This window comes from Grus americana, chromosome 1 (genome assembly GCF_028858705.1).
Source record: "Grus americana isolate bGruAme1 chromosome 1, bGruAme1.mat, whole genome shotgun sequence".
Lineage (NCBI taxonomy): Eukaryota > Metazoa > Chordata > Aves > Gruiformes > Gruidae > Grus > Grus americana.
The window spans coordinates 68,874,549-68,897,036 of record NC_072852.1 but is presented as its reverse complement, the minus strand read 5'-3'; the positions used below and the strand labels follow the sequence as shown (position 1 = coordinate 68,897,036).

At 36.9% G+C, this 22,488-nt stretch overlaps 1 protein-coding gene across 7 annotated transcripts in view; it reads right to left on the bottom strand.

Annotated features, from left to right (window-relative positions):
- ERC1 (ELKS/RAB6-interacting/CAST family member 1) overlaps window positions 1-22,488 on the bottom strand; it is a 297,951-nt gene that overhangs the window by 120,396 nt on the left and 155,067 nt on the right. For 4 of the 7 annotated variants that reach the window (XM_054835847.1, XM_054835858.1, XM_054835875.1 and 1 more), the window contains one exon: window positions 3,294-3,425. The exons of the other annotated variants lie outside the window; for them this stretch is intronic. In XM_054835847.1, the coding sequence (XP_054691822.1) occupies window positions 3,294-3,425 (132 nt within the window). The remainder of the gene's footprint in view (window positions 1-3,293; window positions 3,426-22,488) is intronic. 7 annotated transcript variants of the gene reach the window in all.

Sequence of the window (22,488 nt, the reverse complement as noted above, 5' to 3'; positions counted from 1 at the left end):
TGAGAAGCATGAAATCCTGAGTAGCTTCATGGACACTGTAATTCAAATCTGAAGCCTGTAAAATAGCAGGAAACCATACATCATGAGATGATGGAGGGTAGGATTACACAACACAGGGCTACAAAACCAACATTAAATATTGGGGCAGAGGTACACACAAATGAGATGTCCTCATACCTTGAACCACTTAAAGCCAAAATGGTTGACCTCATGCACTGATTCATTAAACAGCTTCAGACAGGCAGTGAAGTGGCAGAATGGTAGAAAACAAGATAAACAGAAGAGAGGAAAGAAAAAGCATGCAATTAAAAGCAAATTACAATCAGTTTGGATAACACTGACATTTTAAAATCAAATATATCATTCATACTTGGTCTAAGAATGATCTTAACCCAGTATTGTTTGTAAAAATCAAAGGATTTGCCATTAATATCATATAGAGCCTTGCATTTTAAAACCCTAAAGCTATCTAAGGGTGTTCTTCACAATTCTACAAAGAACTTCCACAGAAGATAATAAAACAAAGAGTGCTTTCTTTTAAAGTAATTGAAGGAATATGAAATGAAAAATGTTTGAAGGAAAGTCTCCTCCTCACCTTGGAAAAACAGCTACTTGCCATCACTCTATTACTTGACTGTCTTTAATTGATACCAAAACAAAATCCTATTGGACAAACTGGGGCACAGCAGCTCTCCCAGTGCTGACCGGAACACGACACTCCAGTTGCTTTTCTTTCGTGCCGTCTTGTTGGTCACATTTTAAAAACTACAATTGGTCAGAGCCAGCAGTTTAGTTCTGTTGGAGTAAAACACTGCTGTCAATCAGTAATGGTATAGACGTTGACTCTTCCCTCTTCTGATCCCGCTGCTTTCAATCCATCCTTCTTTCTCCTCCTCACTTCTGTACACACTACTACATCCAAATTAATTTCTTTTTCATGTTGCTGTTGCCCACCATATTCCACCACTCTTTTCCCACAAATCTTACTCCTCTTGGCTCTCTTCCTCTCCTCTCAATCTCTCTCACTTATTCTTATGGCTTATGGACTCTCAGGCTGCACATTTCCCTGCCTTGTCTCATCTTTCCGATTGTACACTTAATTCCAACTCTCTATTCACCAGCTATTTCCCTTTTTCACCAAGCTCTGACCATCTGATTTCTTTGTGCGCCTCTCATCAGGCCTTGCTGGTGAATTCTTCTGAAAAGCCTCCTTACTGCCAAACCTGAAATTTGCGCATATTCCCAAAGTACTATTCTCTTTCCATATTCTTGTTTTAGGATGCCTCGTGTGTAAATAAAACTTCACTTCTCTGACAACAATTCCCTATTTCATTAACCCAGACTTATCTCTTCATTCCATAATAAACCTGCTGCTAACAGCTCACAGTGGACAGATATCTATGAGGAGCTCATGCTCAACAGGCTAAAAAGGAGTTCTCTTTTCCATCCTGTGACTGAAATCTTCCTCACTACTTGATTTCTTTTCATCTAGAACAGAACTTTCATATTTTTGTTAATCTTGACAGTATCTTTGACTCAAACTTCCTTTAAAAGGTTATTTTTAAAAACTTGCAGAATTTCTTTTATGTGATATCTCTAATATAAGACTTTTCTGACTGCACCTATATAACTAAAGTTCTTTGGTAGGATTTCTTCTGTGTTTGGATCTACACAAAAATCTTTCTTGTGCAGGTTGTGACCATTTGTGCAGTAACCTCCTTGTCTGTAGCCTTCATCATGTTAATGCTACTAGTATGCCTCTTTGCTAGTGAATCAAATGTAAGCTACTCATCCTTTGCAAACTGTACTCCACCTTTCACTTTCAATACTGAGATGACCTGTGATCTTCCTCTAATACAAGCCTACATTATGTGCTCATAAAATCTGTAAATGTTCGTGTTTGTGCTTATTTCCCTACCTTCAGATACTTCTAACCCCTACAAAATCAACACACACTACCTTCTTCAAAACCTTCCTTCAAAAAATTCACTAAGCCTTCTGCCTCTTGTTCTGCGTTTCAAGCACAGACATCACAAAAGGGTGAGTTCTACAAGCTAAGTGCTCAAAGAATATAACAATGGTCACTTTGTCTCGTAACAAAGAAATTACAACATTATTGTATATTTTTGCGTCTCAGCATAGAACCTGCTTCTTTGTGAGATACAGATTTTCCTTTCAAGGAGATGTAATCTTTGATGGGGTACTCCCTACCTAGTTAACATTTCTATCTATCTCACACAATTTTTTTAAAGGCTACAGGAAGTTTGGAAAGAAGGCATTCTTGAAAGTGAACTCCATAACATTGTCTAGCATCTTAGGGTACAGCAACCAGAATTATCCTCAATATGTCTATCAGCAAACAGCTGAGCTCGACTCTAGCCTAAAGAGTAACAGTTGCTTTCTTCCTGAAAACTTGGATTATTACTAAGATATTTACGTCTTTTTTGTAGTTAAAGTATGTGATATAAGAATACATGTTGGAAAAAACCTTTAAAGTGCAGTTAGTCAGAACTTTTTTTATTTAAATAACAAAGAGAAAGAGATCATGCCATTGCAATGCAACTGACCAAATGCTCCTGTTTGCTTATTATGGTCAAGTAAGGAAAACACTGAAGAGGTTCACAAAAGCACAGTAAGAATGCAGGCTCAGCTTCTGCTTCAAAAGCTTTACCAAAATCTCATGGAATTTTATTTACTACTTATGGTAAGTTTTCTGCATAATTATTTACATTAATTAAAACCAGGCATACATGATTCTTCAGAGTATCTTGTCAGTGGCCCAGAATCAATTCATGCATAAAAGTTTATATGTGTGGCTTTAACACACAAGTGTGTATTTTCTATGTGTATGCTTGGCTCAAACCAAGGGATTTGTCTCTTTACCCAGTTGTTTGCAAGTGCAACAAGACTGTGGTCCATAAACACAGCTACGCTAATAAAAATCATTGTCTTTAAATACATTCCATGAACAGTACAGTGAACCTAAGTACGCTTACATGTAGGAAGATAGCTTTGACAGGCAAGACAGATCAGAAGACTTACTACTTAAAATAATATTTTAAATCTCGGGATACCTTATATTTCTTTTTAATTTCAAGAAAATCTTACTGATGAAATACAACTTATCATGAAGGCTTTGCAGACTTTAAGAGTTCTGTTACCTTATGTTGGAACAGAGATACAGGATCATCAAACAAAACCAGCTGTCTTTCACAGTAAAGCAGGGAAAACAGTACTTTACTGTCTGGTTACTCTCCTAAGAGGACTACCAGTGACTTTATAAGATTGCAGACCTGTTTCTCAGCATTGATCCTGGCTGACTCCTCTTGTGCTAGCACCATTTCCCGCTCTGCAGTTATCTGAACACTTTCTCTGAGTGCTTCTTCCAATTCTTCAATCCGATCATCCTTTTTACGTAGATTGTCCTGGAAAATGACGGGAGACTAGGTGAAGACGACTTGTTTGGGACTACAGCCTTTTAATCAACCAAGTTTTATGCCAACCAAAATGCGTTTCTCCCTCCCAAGGTGCAACTGCAGGCAAATGATCTTCACACAAAGGAAAGCAAGATGAAGTGATGCAAGAGTAGGAGGAAGATTACAGTAAAGAGAAGGAGAAAGCTAGCAAAGCAGGACCTCAAAGCAAGAGTGCTTGCCCTCTGTGTTGGACATACCACAGTCCTGTCAGATTATACAGCATGATAAGCAAGGGTTGTTGGTAAATAAAGATTAGTAAGCAGTTCCAAAGAAGCATAGAAGACAGAATTGGTGGGAAGGTAGCAGGCATTCAGCATTGCCCATTTGCTCACACATTCACCAGCAGGCGTGGTAAGAAGGGAAACATAATGCTGCAGTTTGGAATTTGCCACTTCCAGGTTAAGGGGGAGAAAAGCAAACATTAACCCAATAGAGTTTTCCATTGTTCAGACTAAGTCTTTAAGGAAGTTTTCCATTAAAAACTCTCTAGAAATTATGAAGGGTTCATCTGGACTGTCTGAATCTCAGACATTCAAGAATCAAGACTCCCTTAAAATTTATTCTTCGATTAAGAGCATCTTCACAGTTGCAAGTTCAGATGTCCCACATGTATTCAAAGACCACTGAAGAAACCTGTATTGCTCCTCAGAAAATACACTGTTTTATTGGTTTATACAAACAGTATAACTTAGAAAAATGATACACAACATTAATGAGATTGTTATTTGTAAAGGAGACCCTCCTTAATCTAATATTGCTAGGAAAAAAGTAAAAATGTGTATCTCCTGCTTCTGCTGTAGCAGCTTAGACAAAAGACTGCAAAGCAGGCTGTCCTGACAGGTGTATATGAATGTCTTGACCACGGCTGCTTAAAAAAAATCCATCAGAAATGAGTGACTTGGTGGAAGATTTCTGCAATTCTTGTCTTGCAGATTGGTTTAGATCAAAGGGTTCAGATGAGATATTAATGCACATTTCAGTTACCACATGGGCTTTTTAGCTATCTCAGCAGCAGTGGAAGAATCAAAAAGGTTTCCCTTAGTTTTTTGCATTTTGCTTTTTTGTTAGATTTACCCTTTTATCTTCTGTCCTTTTGTATTTAAGACTGAAATTTTCCACTGTTTCTCTGAAAGTGTTTCACACCATATACAAAATAAGGAAAGAGATGATCGATTTGGAAAAAAATTTGATCTTGCAACCTTCATAATGCAAAAATTAGTCATTGGAGTTTAAAGAATGAATCTGACTTATTCCTTAATTCCTGCTTTCTAGTACTTGGAATACATCACCAAGGATACTTGGTGTACGAACACCATTTCTGGCAGTCTCAAAACTGCCACTTTCAAGGACAGCTTTCCAGCAGAGATGCGCAGCTTTGTATCAGACCAGTGCGAGACCCCCGGCACCACTGCCATCGTGTAGAGAAAGGCTAGTGTTCAACCATTAGCAGAGGCAACAGTATTTGTTAGGTTTTGCAGGCAGAGGAGCTTTCTGCTGACGGTTACTTTCCCAAGTGGATTCACAGGGAAAGTAATTGTTGATTTCTAAAGAAACAAATGGAGACATTTTCATTTCAAAAATAGGAGTTGCAGAACATGTTTCCATACTTTTTGAATCTTTCTGAAACACCGATAATATCTTCCAAAACTACTTTATGGTTATGATTAGACTAACTGAAGACTCATCAAAAAGATGAACAACAAGGTTACAAAAAACTCAGCACAGAATATTAACCATGCCAGACATGAAAAATATTAACTTGCCTATCTGCATTATACAATAAGTATCAACTGTACTGCTTGATATATTATTCACGGATAGCCAAGGAAGTGTGGAAGTGTAGCTCTCATTTTTAAACAACAGAAGTGGGAATGGTTCATTTGAACAGCTGCATGTAAAATGGAAACTGCTTTAAAATAAGAATACAGCATAAAACATGCTAACATATAAGGTATGTCCATTCTTCATCCCAGGCAAACATTTAAGAGGTGAATTTGACAGTGTATTAACCTTGACACTGTATAGTGCTCTACCCAGACAAGTGAACTCTTGAGGGACAGGAGGAAGAACAACTACTGATGGTACCAAAACTGATCAAGACAGTGCCACATTACCTGCACTTGAAAAGTCTGCATTCATATATAATTACTTTTCCTAAAATAATAGGCAAGCTTTCACATATACGCTAGAGGGTTGCAAGTTAAAAATATCCAGTGTTGACTTACAAACAACTGCCTAGAAATTTTAGTTTAATACTAATAACCCATCCAGTAAGGAGAGATTAGCTACAAGTTTTCACTTTCTGTCTCAGACAAACCTAATTAAATGATGTACAAGTTTACTCTTGTAATGGTATCACAACGTGTGTAACCACCTTACAAAACCACACCAATGCCTCGCAGGAGTAGCAGATAGCCAGGCAGAGAGCACCTCTGCTAGCGCAGAATAGTCTCAAGACACTTTTAAATAATTATTTTGTTTCTAGCTCTTTGATTCATGACTAATGGATTAGCATTTGAATTACTATTTTTTAAAATACAAGCTGCTGTTTCAAACAAAACATGCTAATAGAGAATAAGTACATAAAAGTGAACCAGCATTTGCCTTTCAACATACCAGCATGTTTTTCCAATTGTTTGGCTCTAAACTCTGAAACCTGACAGCCTCATGCTGACCTTCAACCTGTGCTGCTTTCCTCTTTTTAGTTACATGACGTATTCTATCTTGATTGTGATAAGCATTAAACTCTGGAGAAAAACTTCTGTTGGTTATAACTACAGTTATAACATTTTTCCTGCAGCGACTGATCCTCTGAAGCAGTGGACTACAGTACAACTTGAGTTGCTTTATATATACATTATAATGTGACACAGGGCAAAATGTGACACAGGGCAAATTTACCTTCCTGTATTTTGATAAAATTGCAGAATGATAAACAGTGGCAGTCTCCTTTCATGAAGCTTATACAGATGACTATTCAGAAAGAAAAAAATAATATTACTTACCTGTACAGTAACTGGATTCTTCAAGATGTATTACCTACCCAAATATCTCTATGACCCTCCCTCCCTCTCATCCTCAGTCCCATCTGCACAAGATCCCACGGCAGAGATGGAATTAAACTGGGATAGGGGAGATAGCTCTGCCTTTATGCTCACTGGTGGCAGCGCAAAGAAAATGAAAAACCCATTTGACGCTGTGGGAGCGTCAAGAGTTCAGGCACAATAAAAAGTTTTGCTACCCATACTATGATCCTGTAGCTGATTCGTATGCAAAACTCATTCCAATACAAGGCTGTGTGAAAGCCTGAAAGGAAAAGGAGGTGTGACTGATGCACATTTCTGGGCTTTTTCTTTCACTTCAGGAAGGAAGTGGTAGGATGTCCAAGTGATGGATGTTAAAAGGATGTATCAATTAAATCTATCCTGCATTCATGTGATGTGCAATCTGCCATGAAGTTTTATGAATGTGCATGAAATAGGATATAAGCATTTAGGTTCAATTAAATCTGAGGCATCCTGGCAAACTTCTTCATAACTGTGTCTTGAGCTAGGCTCACAAAGGTCTTTATGGCCTAATTTCACTCTTTGAATTGGAATTAAGGTACATTTCTCTAGTTAGCTCTTTGGAAAGATTAGTTGATAGTTTAAGACAATGAAATGCTTCTGTCAACTGTTAGGAATATTTCTAGGACTAGCCAATCACCTAGGTAGGAAAAGATCATTTTCATACAACCCTGTAATTAATGCAATAGCACATTTTGCCTGTGTGCTTTCACAGACTGGAAGGGAAGAACACAGTACTGGAAGTGTTTCAAATTAGGAATCAATTATTTCTTAAACAGTGAAATCGTTACAAGCTCTTATCCCTGTGAACTATTGCTCTCATCATGTATTTCCTCAAGAGACCATAACCTAGATAAAGAACCTAATGATAATGATCGTGGTCCATTCTAGATTGAATAAAACTTTTCCCAGAAAGAAAAATCCTCCTTTGTGAACCAACCTTCCTCTAGATAAGTGGAATCTGGGAACTCAGGACTCTCAGCTGCCTCTAGCACTACTAAAACTTCCTCCTGGATACAAACTCTCATTTAGTTATTGATACAACAAATTCTTCACCAACATTTAGATGCAGCCCATCTACAAATGTTAGGAATTTTTCACAGTTAAAAAATATGAGGGCCTAATTAACTGCAACTCTATAGTGCATGCTAGTTGATTAATATAAAAAATTGAAATCTTACTAAGTTTCTTCCATAAAGCTACCTTCCTTCCTGTCTTCAGCCTTAACCAGTACCAAATGCAAAGAGGAAAAATTGGTCCTATTGTAGTCAGCCCATTACTGAGGATTTCTGGTTTGCCGTCTCAGGAGTCTACCAAAAGATGCGAAAAGACTCTGACTAAATTATGGAAGATGGGTTTCTGCAGTGTTGGTTGAACTACTGCACTGCTGAAACCAGAAGGAAAGATACTATGCCAAAACCAGAAGGCTACTCTTCAGAAGAGGACAATTGATGAAAATAGATAAATTTGTTAATTAATTTCTGCTTTTCTCTGAAAAATACTTGTAAAAGCCTGCAGACCTTTTTAAGTAGGTCCTGAAGCTTTAAGGGAATATTCAATGTGGTGGCACCAAAAGGTGGTATTACAGTCCCATTTGATTTCAGAAGCAAACAATCATAGGGCCTTAAAGCTCAGGTGAGCATGGCGATTCTCCTTCATTTGGTTCCACATGCTGATCAACTACTTGAAGAAGTCTCTGAACAAGAAAAGCATCCAAAATTGTCACTCATAAATGGAGAAATACCTTCTTACACCGATGAGACAATACTTTGACTTAATGGGTTTTCAAGAATACATTGGGTAAATGTTGAAGGCCAGAATACCAGGGTACATGATAGTTACATGTGAATGATAGTTATAATAAAATGATAGTCACTACAGAATCTAGCTCACAAAGAGCTTGGGGTTCCTGTGCAACTCATCCAAAGCAGATGTCCCTGGTGAATTGTTTCTCCCTCTGCATTCATCACCATTTGCTGAAGAAGGCAATAAAAAAAAAAAGTATACTATCTTGAAGAGTGGAATAAAAGATGACTTTATAAATTCCTGAAGAAGGTAATACCTTTAGGGTAGTGTACAGCTTGGTACCAAGATGTAGCATGAACCACAAATAAACATAGATCCAATACTAAAGATTCTGAAAATAAAGTAACAGAGAGGCAAACTACCATGTAAACAGCTGCTACTATATATATTGCTGGGCATGAACAAACAGTGGAGTTTATAGAATAACTACAAATGCTAATGCTAGTATCATCAATGTTGCATATAGCTGTCTTGATGCCCTCAACTGGTAACAGAACTGAAGTATCGGGGGTTACCTGTGATGGGGAAACCTCTGTCTGTCTAGACAGAAGCTGAGTATATCCAAGTATTGGGTTTATATGAAGTCCCTGTTTCTCAGAGTGAGCCGAAGAGGGCTTTTTTGTAAGTACAGCAACAGCACATGTAATTATCATGAGTTCCTGAATAAAAGGAACAGCCTGAGAACAGAAGAGACAGAAACTGCCAAGTAGGAGCTCCGCAACCAATGCTTCCTCATCTTTGGAGAGGTCAGATCTGAGATGCACGATGACTATCTCATTAGGAAAACATATGTCAACATCTGAAAAATTGTATCTGCCAAATAAGACACAAGGATTGGAATCCAAGCCTGACAAGTTGCATAAGTGCAGTAAAATAACTACTGGAGACAAAAGGAGAAAAACTCCAGCAGAAGAATTTCATTCCACTAGGGGTTGAGAAGGAAGTGCAACAAAGCTGCCCACGTCGTTGCATATGCCACATTGAAAATACAATGGACAACAGAAGGCGATGAGGACATTCTCCCAAGAGTACCACAACGGAAAAAGAGAAGACGTGTACATCTAGAATATGCAGGCACTTGTGGATCATCAGTTGCAGAAAGAACAAAAATATGTTTATAGTAAAAAGAAAAAATGGATAAAAAAATATTTCCAGATAGGACAAATATAATTGAACCAGTGCATTAAAATTAGCATGGAAAAAAAAAAAAAAGAAAAACATAAAGAAGCTAACAGTTTATGAGAAATGGCCAGTGAATTTTTCTTTTGAAACAGAAAAGTAGAAAATGGAGTGGTGTTTGGACGGCACTGTCCCTTGAGTATCCCTGCTGCAGTGTAGGAGAAGACTCAAGAGTGACGTATAAACGATGCTGCTGACAAAAATTCCTGCTCTTGTGTACATGGGAAGGATGCACACTTCAAACATTCTATGTATGGACAATCACTTGAAAGAAAATTATAAAATGTGCTCAATTACAGAAGTTAATAAATTACAAAGAATAAAAACAGACAGGCAGCTGCTCTACTCTGCACAAAGTCCTCATGGCTACTTACCTCATTAAAGAAAAAAGAAAAAGAACCCACCCAGATAGTAAAACATGTCTGTAAAATAACATGACAAATTTATGATGGGAAACATGCTGGTATCAAGGTTACTTATATGGAAGCTAACTGAAGTGGTAAACATCTGTAAAAAAATGCTTTTCTATACATGCCAAGAAAATAAATATAGAATTCATTCATCAGTCGTTATGTGAACTCATTTCTGTTCTTAAACATATAGGTCACAAAGAAGCAGCAAAAAATTACAAACGAAATGACAACGCTATACAATGGCATTAGCACTAAATAACAGTTATCACTAGCAGGAATAATTCTGAGGTATATCAAGATGTAAATAATGTTCCATATGTAACACATGAATAATCCTGAGGGCAAAACCTGCATGCATTTGTCACTAAACCATATTAACGTGGAAAAAATGCCACCCAAACCCATGAAAATTGGAAAAGAAATATATCAACTCCAAAGACAGACTGTAACAGATAATACCCAGATACATATACATTACTATTAATCGATCTAATTTAAATCTAATTTAAATAAAGTGAAAGGGAAGAAAAAAGATCTTAGTGAAAACTTAGTGAAGAGAAATTTTTCACATTGTCTATTTCTTGAACACATACGAAGTCCTTAAAACTTGTGCATATTGCTATTACTGCCTGAAAATTGCTACAAATGTATTGAATACATTTGTATACATTGTACTCATTCTATAATGTTTCTGAACATTATACAGTACCTCTACAAAAATGTGGGAACAACTCCAGCCATTCATATTTTTTTTCTTCCAAGGTATTTCATGTGTTACCACTCAGGTGTGTTACTTTCAAGAAGTGTTTCCAAAATATATAGCGGTTTTGTTCACCATCAGGAGCAATCTGCAATACGCGGAGCTTGTGGTAACGATAAGAAAGAATCCTAATCAATACCAGCTGAATTACGTCCATCATAAAGCTCTAATTCCAATACCCTTATCTGCTGCCAAGGAGGAATTCCATTGTAATTGAGATTATTTATGTATTTCTTGAAGGAGAACGGAGAGGAAGGAGAAGAAAAGGACACTTATAGACACTATTACACAGACCTAAAAGGGAAAGGCAGAATTGATTATTCCTATGAGAAACCGGCAATGTCTTTTCCCGATGGCTGCCATGCTTTTGACACTTCTTTCCCGTTACTCTAAGCTTGGCGCTCCAAGCACAGCGATCAGTTCGGTATGTTGGTTTTGTATAGGCACTTTTCACTAGCAACAACCTAGACAGGCAAAAGTACCTTGCCAATACTAACAACCAGGTTTACCATTTAGCAGCTCACGCAGGGTGCCAACAGCTTTAACGCTTTGCTTCAGCTGTTGCAAATTACCACATTTGTATTTTTTAAAACCTACAGGGACTGTGCTTCTATATAGCCACAGTGGGTCACTGCACGGACTATTGGAATGAGACCCAAGGCTGACAATACAGCTGTGAAAATGTTCTGAAGTGAGCAAAAGCAATAGATATCTGTAATTGGTTTGGGGGTTTGTGCAGGTTTTTGTGCTTGGTTGGGGGGGGTTTGTGGTGGTTTTTTTTTTATTATTTGTTTGTTTGGTTGTTTTTTTGTTTGGTTGGGTTTTTCTGAGAGGCTAATTGGAGAAATGGTACTGTAAAAAGATTTCTTCTTCACACATAAATCAATGCTATGACTCAAGACTCCTGAATTGATACGGGATTACAGCAAACAGCAGTGGCAGTTTTAACTAACCACACTATTAATATGAAGCTTGAACCCATATGTTATTTCCTTGATACAGCCCTTCTTCTCTGAACTCTCCTTGCCAATGTCAGTCCTGTCATTATCATTATGCTAATACCTCACAGTAATTTTAAGACCTACTTTTCTTTGCTCATTTTCAATCATTCAGAAAAAAGAGCAGCAGAAGCATGGACAAACAGCTATAAAAAGTTTACTTCTCTTGTCTTCCCTCTTTTTCATAGCCGAACATACAACAAAAATTGCTAGTGATACACTACCACTGAGGAAACGTTTACCCAGCAGTTGATTCCATTGAATCTCTCTCACTCTCTCAATTTCAAAGGAAATTCTTGCAATCACCTCTGGTCTCATACATTCATTCTAGTGTTTAATGCTCCTTTCTTGATTTTCAGAGTAGCTTTGTGCTAGGAATTGCTTCCTTTAAAGCAGCCATCAGTTCCTGGGTAGGACTAACAATCTCGCGAGATGCTAATACAAACCACTATTCATACTACTTACTCTTAAAACATCCTCAAACCCATACAAAATTACTTCTACCTTCTCCTATCTCCTCAACTTCATACTAGAGATCATCAAAACAATTTCACATGTCAGAATTAAATTATCAATGGGTCTCACACTGTCTGGGAACAGCCCAACCCACCCGTAATCCCCCTGGAAGCCAGATGCATCAAGTCAAATTAATTTCAAGGAAAAGATCTGTCTTAGTACAACCTGGATTGAGCTACTAATGAAACATACATGTATTAATTTAGGGAAATGTTTTGCTTAAAATAAAAACTGGTTTCTGTTCTCAGTACCTTTACCGGTAAATGCACAGATCAGCTTTACCACTGTATCTGAAAATCTAAGGATCCATTTGAAGACAGGAAATAAACATACTTCGGACTTGGATACAGTAGCAGAAACTTTAAAAAATTTCAGCAAGAAAGGGTCAGGAAGAATGGAATGACTTAGGTGTGCAGCAGCAGTAAATTGATATGGCCGCATGGGACATGAAACCTATTAGATACAATTGATAAGAACAGAAGACTGAAAAAGTAAAAATTGGACATTTAGGTACTAATATCATCAGAAAATGAGTTTAAAAACACTGAAATGAACTATTTTTTTTTAAAAAAAAAGCTTCTTGGTGGTGTATTTTCAGTGTTACACTGATAGTAGCATTTAAGCTGCCATCACAGCATCACAACATTCATTAACATTACCACTTAAATTCACTGGCATAAAAAACAAAAGGATGAGAAAGTAGAAACTCTTCACATTCTGAGAGATTCTCACTTCTTTGTATGAAATGCCAATTGTTTCTATAAAAGCCTGAACTAGCTCAGAGGAAAGAGAAAAATAGTTATTGTTTTTCTTTAGCCCTAAATATTCCACAATGATCATCTATTGTTCTCAGCCTGCAAAGCTGGAAAAAGTACTCCCTGGCTCTTGTCTTCACTCATTTCTTTGCCATCTCCAAGTGTTTAAATATATTTAATATCTGTTTGAACAGAAGCTCATCCTTATGTTTACTATTTTCTTCCTTTTCTTTACATTTTCTACTTTTGCCATAGCCTTTCTGTGGTGGGTGGCCCACATCATTGCACATTATTCAAGAGCTGAACACACTGATGATGTATACAGTGGCATAAGTAGTATTTTCTGTTTTGTCATTTAATATTTCTCAACATTGTGGTTTTTAATAGTTCTGCTAACCAATAATTTTTCATGACAATATTTTTTCTAATTCCAAGATTGTTGGCATATGGTAATATAGCTAGATCAGAACCTATCATTGTGTACATACATTTAAAATTGTTTCTTCTGACATATATTCATATGTACTCAGAATGAATTTCATCTGCTATTTTATCCATGAGTGAGACTTATGAGATACTTGTGGAGCTATACAGGTTATCTTTCATTTAAATATCCTGAGTAAATCAATAAATATAATTCAGAAATTTAGAGGAATTTAGTCTCATCTACAAAAAAATATTACATTTGCCATTTTTAACCAGACACATTACCTCAGCATAAACGAGTAATTGTTCCGTAGCACTGGGACATAATGACAAATTTACTTATAATGCAAAAAAACTTTACAGTTTAGCTTTTCACGGCCTACTTTGGAAAATCATCCAACCTCAAAGATATCAAGACTTAGGTAGACTTCAAACATCACCAACAAACACGACACAACGTCCCAAACTGAATTTATTGATGAATTTTAACTGACTATAGACATTTTCTAGAATGTTACGGAGATAATCCTCCTTTAATCATCAGTAAAAGACTAAGCCATACCAATATAGTTAGTTTTTCTCACCACCTGCATTCCAATCTGAGTGTACCTCAAACAAAACTCAACATCTGAAAGGACTAAATACTAAAAGCTGAGTTACAGTATTTAACAATACTTTGTCAGTTATGAATACACAATTTACAGACCAAGCCTCAATCCCAGCTAATACCTGCACATCACAGTAAGAGTAGTTGTTCTGATATAACCTAAGAACGTGTAAATTTTAGCTGATGAGGAAAATTTAATAGGTAAAGTGCTAACTGAAAGCAGAGCAGGCCTGTTTCTATACAAAAAAGAGGGTAGTTTAAGGGTGATGGCAATTTGAGCAGCTTGGTAAGCAAGATTAAGGAATAATATTGAATTAGAATGAAGTGAATTAGGTTTATTACTGCTTGAAATAAATTAGAGGATTTTTGTAAAGGATATGCTGAAACATTTGTTGCCACAGGTATAGAACTAAAAAAAAAAAAATCCATGCGTATTATTTAAAAAAAAAACCCAAACAACAAACCCTCTTAATTCTGTTTGGTTTTAGGCCATCACCCCATCCCCTTTCTTTTTCTATTGGGCAAAACAAGAATAAGGCAGAATAGCAATTTTATTAAACAATGAGACTTGAAATGAGCTGCAGTGATTGGAAATGTTTATTCTCGGGGAGAGATAAGTTAGAAACAATTTTCAGCACAGCACGTAAAAAAAAAAGCTTAAGAGAGAGAGAAGGAAAAAAAAAACAGAAGAGGGGAAAAATGCAAATTTATTGCCATTTCTCAGGCTCATGAAATAAGACACCAAAATGAAAAGAGAGCTGTTCTTCCCCTTGAATGTACTCCTATTGTTTTGCTTAAATCTGGCCCTCAATGTTTTCTACTCTCAGGAGAGACCTCCTCACAGGAACCGCACCATGTTGTCAACAGTTACATTAATCTCTCTGACAGTTCTTAGGAAAGGAGTTTGAACTCGGATACTAATCTTGGGGGAAAAAAAAAAAACAACCCAACCCTTGCAAAAAACATCCAGTGGTTAAGGCTGTTAGCACACATTCAGCTGTCCAGTCTTCACTGTACTTAGGTTCTGGCATATCCTAAAGGGTACCAACCCTGCTCTTTGGCGAACAGGCAAGAGAGTACAAATAGCAGGTTTCATCTTCCACTGACACCTAATGTTTCTGCAGTAAAGACTGGGTGAAAGTGTGTCTGGAGAATAATATTCCTGATGGATCAGAGAGAAATGTTCGGATGTAGGGAGTCCTCTTTCCTCTATTAAAAACTCTCAAGCCATATAATGGCTTTCTCTCACTACAAATCTCAATTTGCAGTTAAGGAAATACCGGGTTAATTGGGAGATTGCCTAATGCTAGTTGTAAATAGCGACTTTCATGAAATTTTTCCAGCTGTCTGTTCAAATCTGCAGAGCATTTTTACATTATATAAGAAGACAAAGTCAAATGGTTCATCGTTTTTAAAGATGTGAAGGCAGTGAATACATCTAACCTGAACATAATAAATGTATGGTAAACTAAACCATAAAGTGAAAACAAATAGAGCAGATGGCTAAATGTCTATCCAGGGATATGCTTATCCATTCCAAATGTCAAGTCTCTTCAAGCTTAGTTTCTGTAAATGTTATGGCAAGAAGTATTCTGTAAGGAGTGCTCTCTTCTGGTCAGACACAGGAGAAAATAATTCCTTAACAGTGTATTTGTCATAAACTTCAAGTATGCAGAATGACAGATTCTGTCTCTATAAGAGCTGTCATATCAAATCTAAGAACAAGGTCATATATTTATTCTGATATTCAGAAATGTATATTATATTTTAGATGGAGGAAAAACATGCATCTCCCTTCTTTAATAATATGACTGAACAAGTCATAAAGCAACAGACAAATCCATTTCCGAGAGAAATAATCTTCATGTTCAACGGTATATTATTTTTGTTGTTACTTCAACATGCAACACTGCATATATGAGTAACAATGAAGTTACTCAGACCTTGTAAATGTTCACCAGAAAAAATGGCTTTACTGGAGACAGGGCTATCACATTTTGCTCATGGCTCGCAGCTTACATTGTAAGAATAGTTACACACCAAAATCTCACAAATCTAAGAAAATTAAGAAATGGGAGAGGTAAATTTACACTTTTAAAATGGTCATCCATACTACTATATACTCTGTCTGTATGCATCTGTTTAGAAAAATAGACATCAGATTTCTGTATGGAAAATTGGGAAAACTGGTATTAGAAACAGACCCAGGTAAATACTCTTAAGGCTTATTACGTTCTTTTAAGTAAATGGAGAATTTACTGTCTTGCAAAGTCGATCAGATCCATGTGTAAAAGGATACGATATGACAAGGACCAATATTCCTAAGAACAGGACCTCATCTGAGCAGCTGCTGCAAGGCATTCATTCCTTCTTGTTTGTCAAGGTATTTTTCTTACCTTCTCCTGTTTACCTTATGCCAATCTGATAGCAAGTCTTCATGACCTTCCTCAAAATAAAGTTGTACGTACGACTTCAACAGAGAAAAGGGAAGTAACCTTCCCTTTTAGCTAGAAGCTCATTTTTATGTGCACTATATTCCGCACTGATTTTTGGTACTGTGAAGTACTTCTACACTGTTCAATGAACTAGCATTTCTTTCCAATTATGTTTCTGTGATGTTAAATGGTAAAAATTATTAAGGTGTTAACACTGTGAAAATGCCTAAGTCTTTTTTCCATTAGAGAGCATTACAAATGAAGAATACAGGAGTATTGTCCATAACTACCACATAACTTCACACAGATATAACAAAATACGAAGAGCGGCTGTCTATTCATCATCCATACACTATGTCATATAAGTAGATGTATCCAGGAATGATTAATTATGAATTTTTAATTCCCCCAAAAAGGCTAAAATTCAAAGTACAACCCCACCTCCCTCCACCCACCCCCCTCCACCCCACCCCACTCCCCCAACCCCCCGAGAAACTTCCCCTCACTATAAGTCACAAAAAGCCTAGCGAAAAGGTCATCATTTTTGGAACTTCTCCCAGACATTCAGGAAAGTTAGGAAAAGCTCTCTTGACAGGGAGAGTTATGACATGATAAGAACAAGAGCTAGTTTTTCTCCAAGCATCTGCCAGGGTTAAATATTTGCTTGTGTCTACAGTAACTGCACACATTGTGCTGAAAATCACAACCCTCCAAGTAAGTTTAGAAGCAACATTTGTGGAACATTGTATTTTCTGTAACACACTGTAAAAGCTGATGGAAATTAAAATTGCTACTGGAATATTACATCACTAACAAATCATGATGCGTATTAAAGTCTCTACTGCATATGTATATCCTGTTTTCTAATGCATAGCCAGCTGTCACAGAATCTCTCAGAGAAAGGGTTGGAGGGTCAGTTGATTCCAAAACCAGCTACCGTTGCATCTAGCTCAAATGAAAAAGGAGGAATAATTTTCATACCTTCATTCCATTTAGATTTTTATGAGGCATGATTGTTCTTTAAAGCCTGTATTTGTTCATACCTGCTGTATTTTCATTAAAACAAAGTCCTACATAATACTGAGAGACAGTACAATTCTGATTCACATCACCTGTGAACTCAGAATCATATTTTTGTTTAATTATCAAGAACATGTAATAATGTTAAATTTCATCCTTTATGGTGAGCTAGGAATGATCTGGTAACTGACAAGAAAAAGTTACCTCTTCAACAAATGCCAACAAATTTCTTTAAAACTGAATTGGAAAGCGAATTCATATCCTTTCAGTGCTTTATGTCATGAGTTCTGTTCTAGAGAACAGACGGATGACCTAGAACTGAATATACCCTTTAGTGAAATTATAGCCACCTGCGTAGGTGCTAATGGCACCAAGGAACACTAAAACCTACAAGGCTGGGCAGCACAGCGAATTATCCAGGGACAGGGAGGCCAAAACTTCTCCCCGATGTAATTAATGTCTAAAAAGTACTGGGAGAGGAAGGGAGAGAAAAAGAACATTTTGATATGAATAATTCCCAAAGATGGATCTGAGCTAATGAGAAAATACAGGTCTGGTACATCAGACTGTTCTCTGGAATAAATCCTGCAGATCCAAGATGACATGAAAGAATAGATTTCTAGCAGGCTGAAATGGAGTAGCTGACAGTTTCACGGGCCTTCACATGTTGAGCTGTGCTATCCAAGGGATAAAGAAAGTACACTCCACTCAGCTGGCAGGCAAGGCTGGAATCTGATACGGCAGTGGTCTATATGGAAGAGAAATTAGCCAGGAACTCAGCACTTGAAATTCACTTATCCCGGGAAAACATGTAACACCATTTAACCAGCATAACCAATTTGCTTCAAAGATGGTGATATCTAGAAAGTTATGGAGGAAATCTTGAACTATATGTTTGGAAAGCTTTTCTTTAAATCTAACCATTTCTTCAGAAGCTTTATATACTGTCCAAAGCAAGTTCATAGATTGATTAGGGAAGTATGATCTCTTTTTACTAGCAGCCAGAAGATGACAAATCATCATCTTCATCATGGCATGGTAGTATCATCATAGATCAGATGAAAAAACTTCAGCCACCCTACCCTTAAAATCCAATCACAGCATGTCGAGAGGAAATTCTTCAGTAATTTAAGACCAGATATACTGGGCTTCACTTGTGTTTTCAGATTTTTTAATGTTGATATTGACTGTGTGTACATGCTATGGTGCCTCATAACAAATAGGTGCTGATATTTAATGAATTTAGAAGGTTTATCTGATGAGAAGGTATTTGGCTACCTATCCATTTCATTGAGTTTTGTCTGGATCCCAGTAAAAGCATTATTGAACAAAACATTGCACATTTGTTTAGATAGAAAATTCAATGCTTTCCACTAGAAGGGTATTTTTCCTATTTAATGCTTAACATGATAAAGGAATTATATAATCGCAAGGAACAAACAACACATACTTGCATAGATAATTCATGGATTAGGAATTATTAAATTATCTAAACTTGAATGTGGAAAAAGAAGAAAAAATTAGTAAGTTTACTTGGTATTACAGGTGTTCATTAAAGCATTCAAATATATTTTACACAGCTGCTGGATATACAGTTTGTCAGCAGCAATTAGAGATTGCTGGATAGCTGCTGCGATTCAGTAGACGACTCCATGCCACAAGATACTTTGAAAATCCTTCCTGAAAACTCTGGAAGATGCTGGAGTGCTAGGACAAGAAAATATGCCTACTACCTTCTAGATGTCAGTTCCAACTACCCATTCAAATATCTTCAAATGTCAGTAAATGTTCCCTTTCTAGGACAAGATAGCATATCAATGCCTTTTCATAATAGACAAGCTTTAGCTAACTTGAAGCAAAAATTCTCTACTCCAGCCCAACAGCTTGTTTTCTCTTTTATCCTGCTTATAGACCAGACACTCGTTAACCTCTCAGATCTCTGGAGAGTTGTGGTTTAAGGGAACCCAGGAGGAAAAGACAAATTTGGAAAGCCATTTATCCATCTCACTAGAATTGAGACATTATGGTTTTCATTCTTCCCCCACTCCCCAAAATACCAAACTTCCATCATCAGAGCTCTCTGAATAAACGAACATTTTGTTACTGGACTCAGGAAGAAAGAAACCACATGCCTGTTAGGGACAGAGCGAGGAGGAGTGGAGTATGTGCTTGGGAGCGTGTTTATTTGACTGGATTGCAGACGGTCAACCGAAGAACATGCAGATCATATATTTTTAAGCATTTCATAATGTCTTATTATTAATTCCAGCCAAAACCACCAAGACCAAAATTATCTGAAATTGGTGCTTGTGTGTCCTGACCCCAAAGCCAACAATGGTTGCATGAAAAAAATAAAATAATAATAAAAAAAAAATCTATGTTCCTCTCAGGTTTGATTGTTTTTCTAATCAATTAGAAGGCAGTGCCCTTTAGAGTCTATGGAGAAGACAGGTCTCCCTAACTAACAAATTGAAATGTGGTCCTGGGTAAATTTTACTTCCAGGAAACCAAAACGCTGCAGTCCTTGAGAGAGGGAGGCTATAAGCAGAGGGCTCTTCTAAAGGAAGGAGTTTTTATTGAACCTGTCACTTGTCATTAAACACTCCATATTTTACCTTAGCCTGATATTTTTATTAGAGCATACAGACCTTTTTCATCTGTGAATGAAAGCATTCCCTTCAGCCCTGTGCTGAATATGGGGAAAGACTCTCTAAAATCAAGCCCACCCAAACAGGACAATTAGGTTCACAAAAGCAGGAAAGGCACAAGGGAAAATCAAGTAATATTAATACTAAGATGACTTACACATTTCAGTGTTGACTATCACATCCCACTTCAATATTGAATTCTTACATGCATCTAATAATCTATCTTTAGATCTCAGAAATACTTGCATATAAATCTATAGAAAGCAACAGACACCAGTGCAGAGTAAAACACAACCTAAGTGTCCTGGTTTCAGCTGGGATAAAATTATTTTTTTTTCTAGTGGCTGGTATAGTGCTGTGTTTTGGATTTAGGATGACAATAAAGTTGATAACACACTGATGTTTTAGTTGTTGGGAGACAGTTGTAGCGCCTACACTAAAATCAAAGACTTTTCAGCTTCCCAGGCCCTGCCAGGTGCACCAGAAGCTGGGAGAGCACAGCCAGGACAGCTGACCCAGACTGGCCAAAGGGACGTTCCCTGCCATAGAACGTCATGCTCTGCATATAGCTGGGGAAGTGAGCCGGGAGGCGGGATCGCTGCTCAGAAACAGACTGGGCATCAGGGGTTTTTTTCACAGCTTGTGAGCAATTGCATTTGTGCATCACTTGGTTTATATATCATTATCATTATTATCATCTTCCTTTGTTATCCTATGAAACTGTCTGTCTTTATCTCAACCCACAAGATTTTTTTCCATTCTCCTCCTCATCCTCCTGGGGGTGGGGGTGCGAGCAAGTGGCTGCATGGTGCCTAGTTACCAGCTGGGGTTTAACCACAATACATAAGCAAAGTGAAAAGAGTATGTACTGCTGTACAGAGATCTCTAATGGGGAAACCTGAATATAAAAAGGTAAAGATAATAAAAATTGTACACTTTGGCATCCTTGTTCCCAATTCTAGCTTCCCTGTTCGACTACCAACCTACAACAAAGTAACACTGGAGAAAAAGAGAAAAATCTCAAACAACTTGGCTTTGTCAAAAGAGACAATTGGTTATTTGTTTCTTGTTCCTAGATGTAAGTTGCTTACTTTGAAACCAAATAAGAGGAAATATTTAGAGTAAAATTATGCTAAGTATGCTATTCATAGTTTTATATCTATGATCTCTCTACTGCTAAAACATGTTGGAAGTAAAGAATTGGATAGGACATTGCAAGGACAGCTATACATTCTTAAAGAGCTCTGATAGAAACCAGCATCATTTTTACCACCTAATTTCCAAGCAAAAGCTGCCTCACTGCTGCCACCAAAGCTGTACAATCTCCTTGAAGTATCAGAAACTGGTGTTAAATAGTTTTAATAGGACTTAAAGTTATCAGTAACCAGAATATCACTGTCTGTACATTGCTACGTGTAGTGGTACAAACACATTACATAACTTACTGCATCTTACAAAAAAAAAAAAAAAAAAAAGGCCGTTTTAGTATGCAAGTAGGAGCTGAAAGAAAACAAATTCCAATGCATTCCACTTGTGTAAAAGAAATAAAAATGAAAAGGGAAAGAATAATTGTGGGGGAAAAAAAGCCAGAAAAGAAAGCCATACCTTTTAAAATCTGAAAGTGCTATATAAAACCAAAGATGATGGTCTTGTGGAATAGTGTCATTCGATAAATACACCACGCATAATAATTGCAAGGCAAATGTCAAGTACCACTTATCTTTTCAAATTTAAAATATAGATTTACTCAAATACAGATTAGAAAGCTAACCAAATGTTCTATTAGTTTTAGGAATTTTTAAAGATATTTCACTAATACAAGGAGGATTGTGTTATTTAAACTTAAGCTGCCACATAACGAGAGCCTTGTGGATTGCCATAGCATTACAGCCACAAAACCCATTAGCAGATGTAGAAATCCCACATCCCCGCCTTTTATAGAAGTCTGCAGTTATGAAATCATTTTCATACACTTGGAACTTAACTATTTCAGTGCCCTGCATCCACAGGACTGGAATTGAGGGGGAAAACCACAAAATGGTGCATCCGTGAGCATTCCACATGGACACGTTTCTGTGGTTCTTTCAAAAGTTCTTAAAGAGTTGAAACCATCCCCCAGGAATTCCGCAGAACAAAGTAAGGAAGTATCTGTTTCAGTTAAGGAGGGGATTTATCTTTGCTAGTGAACTGTCAGGATTTATTCTGTGTCTTCATTGTAGATGATAGTAGAAGATATGTAGCTGGTAACAGAAACAGGATTTAGCCTAGGATAATGAATGAAAACACCTATGCTCTCTAAAGATTTAAAACATAATTTAAAAAGATCTCAAAGGTAGATTACTGTTTCCATGATTATTTTCACTCATCAAAAGAAAAATTATTTT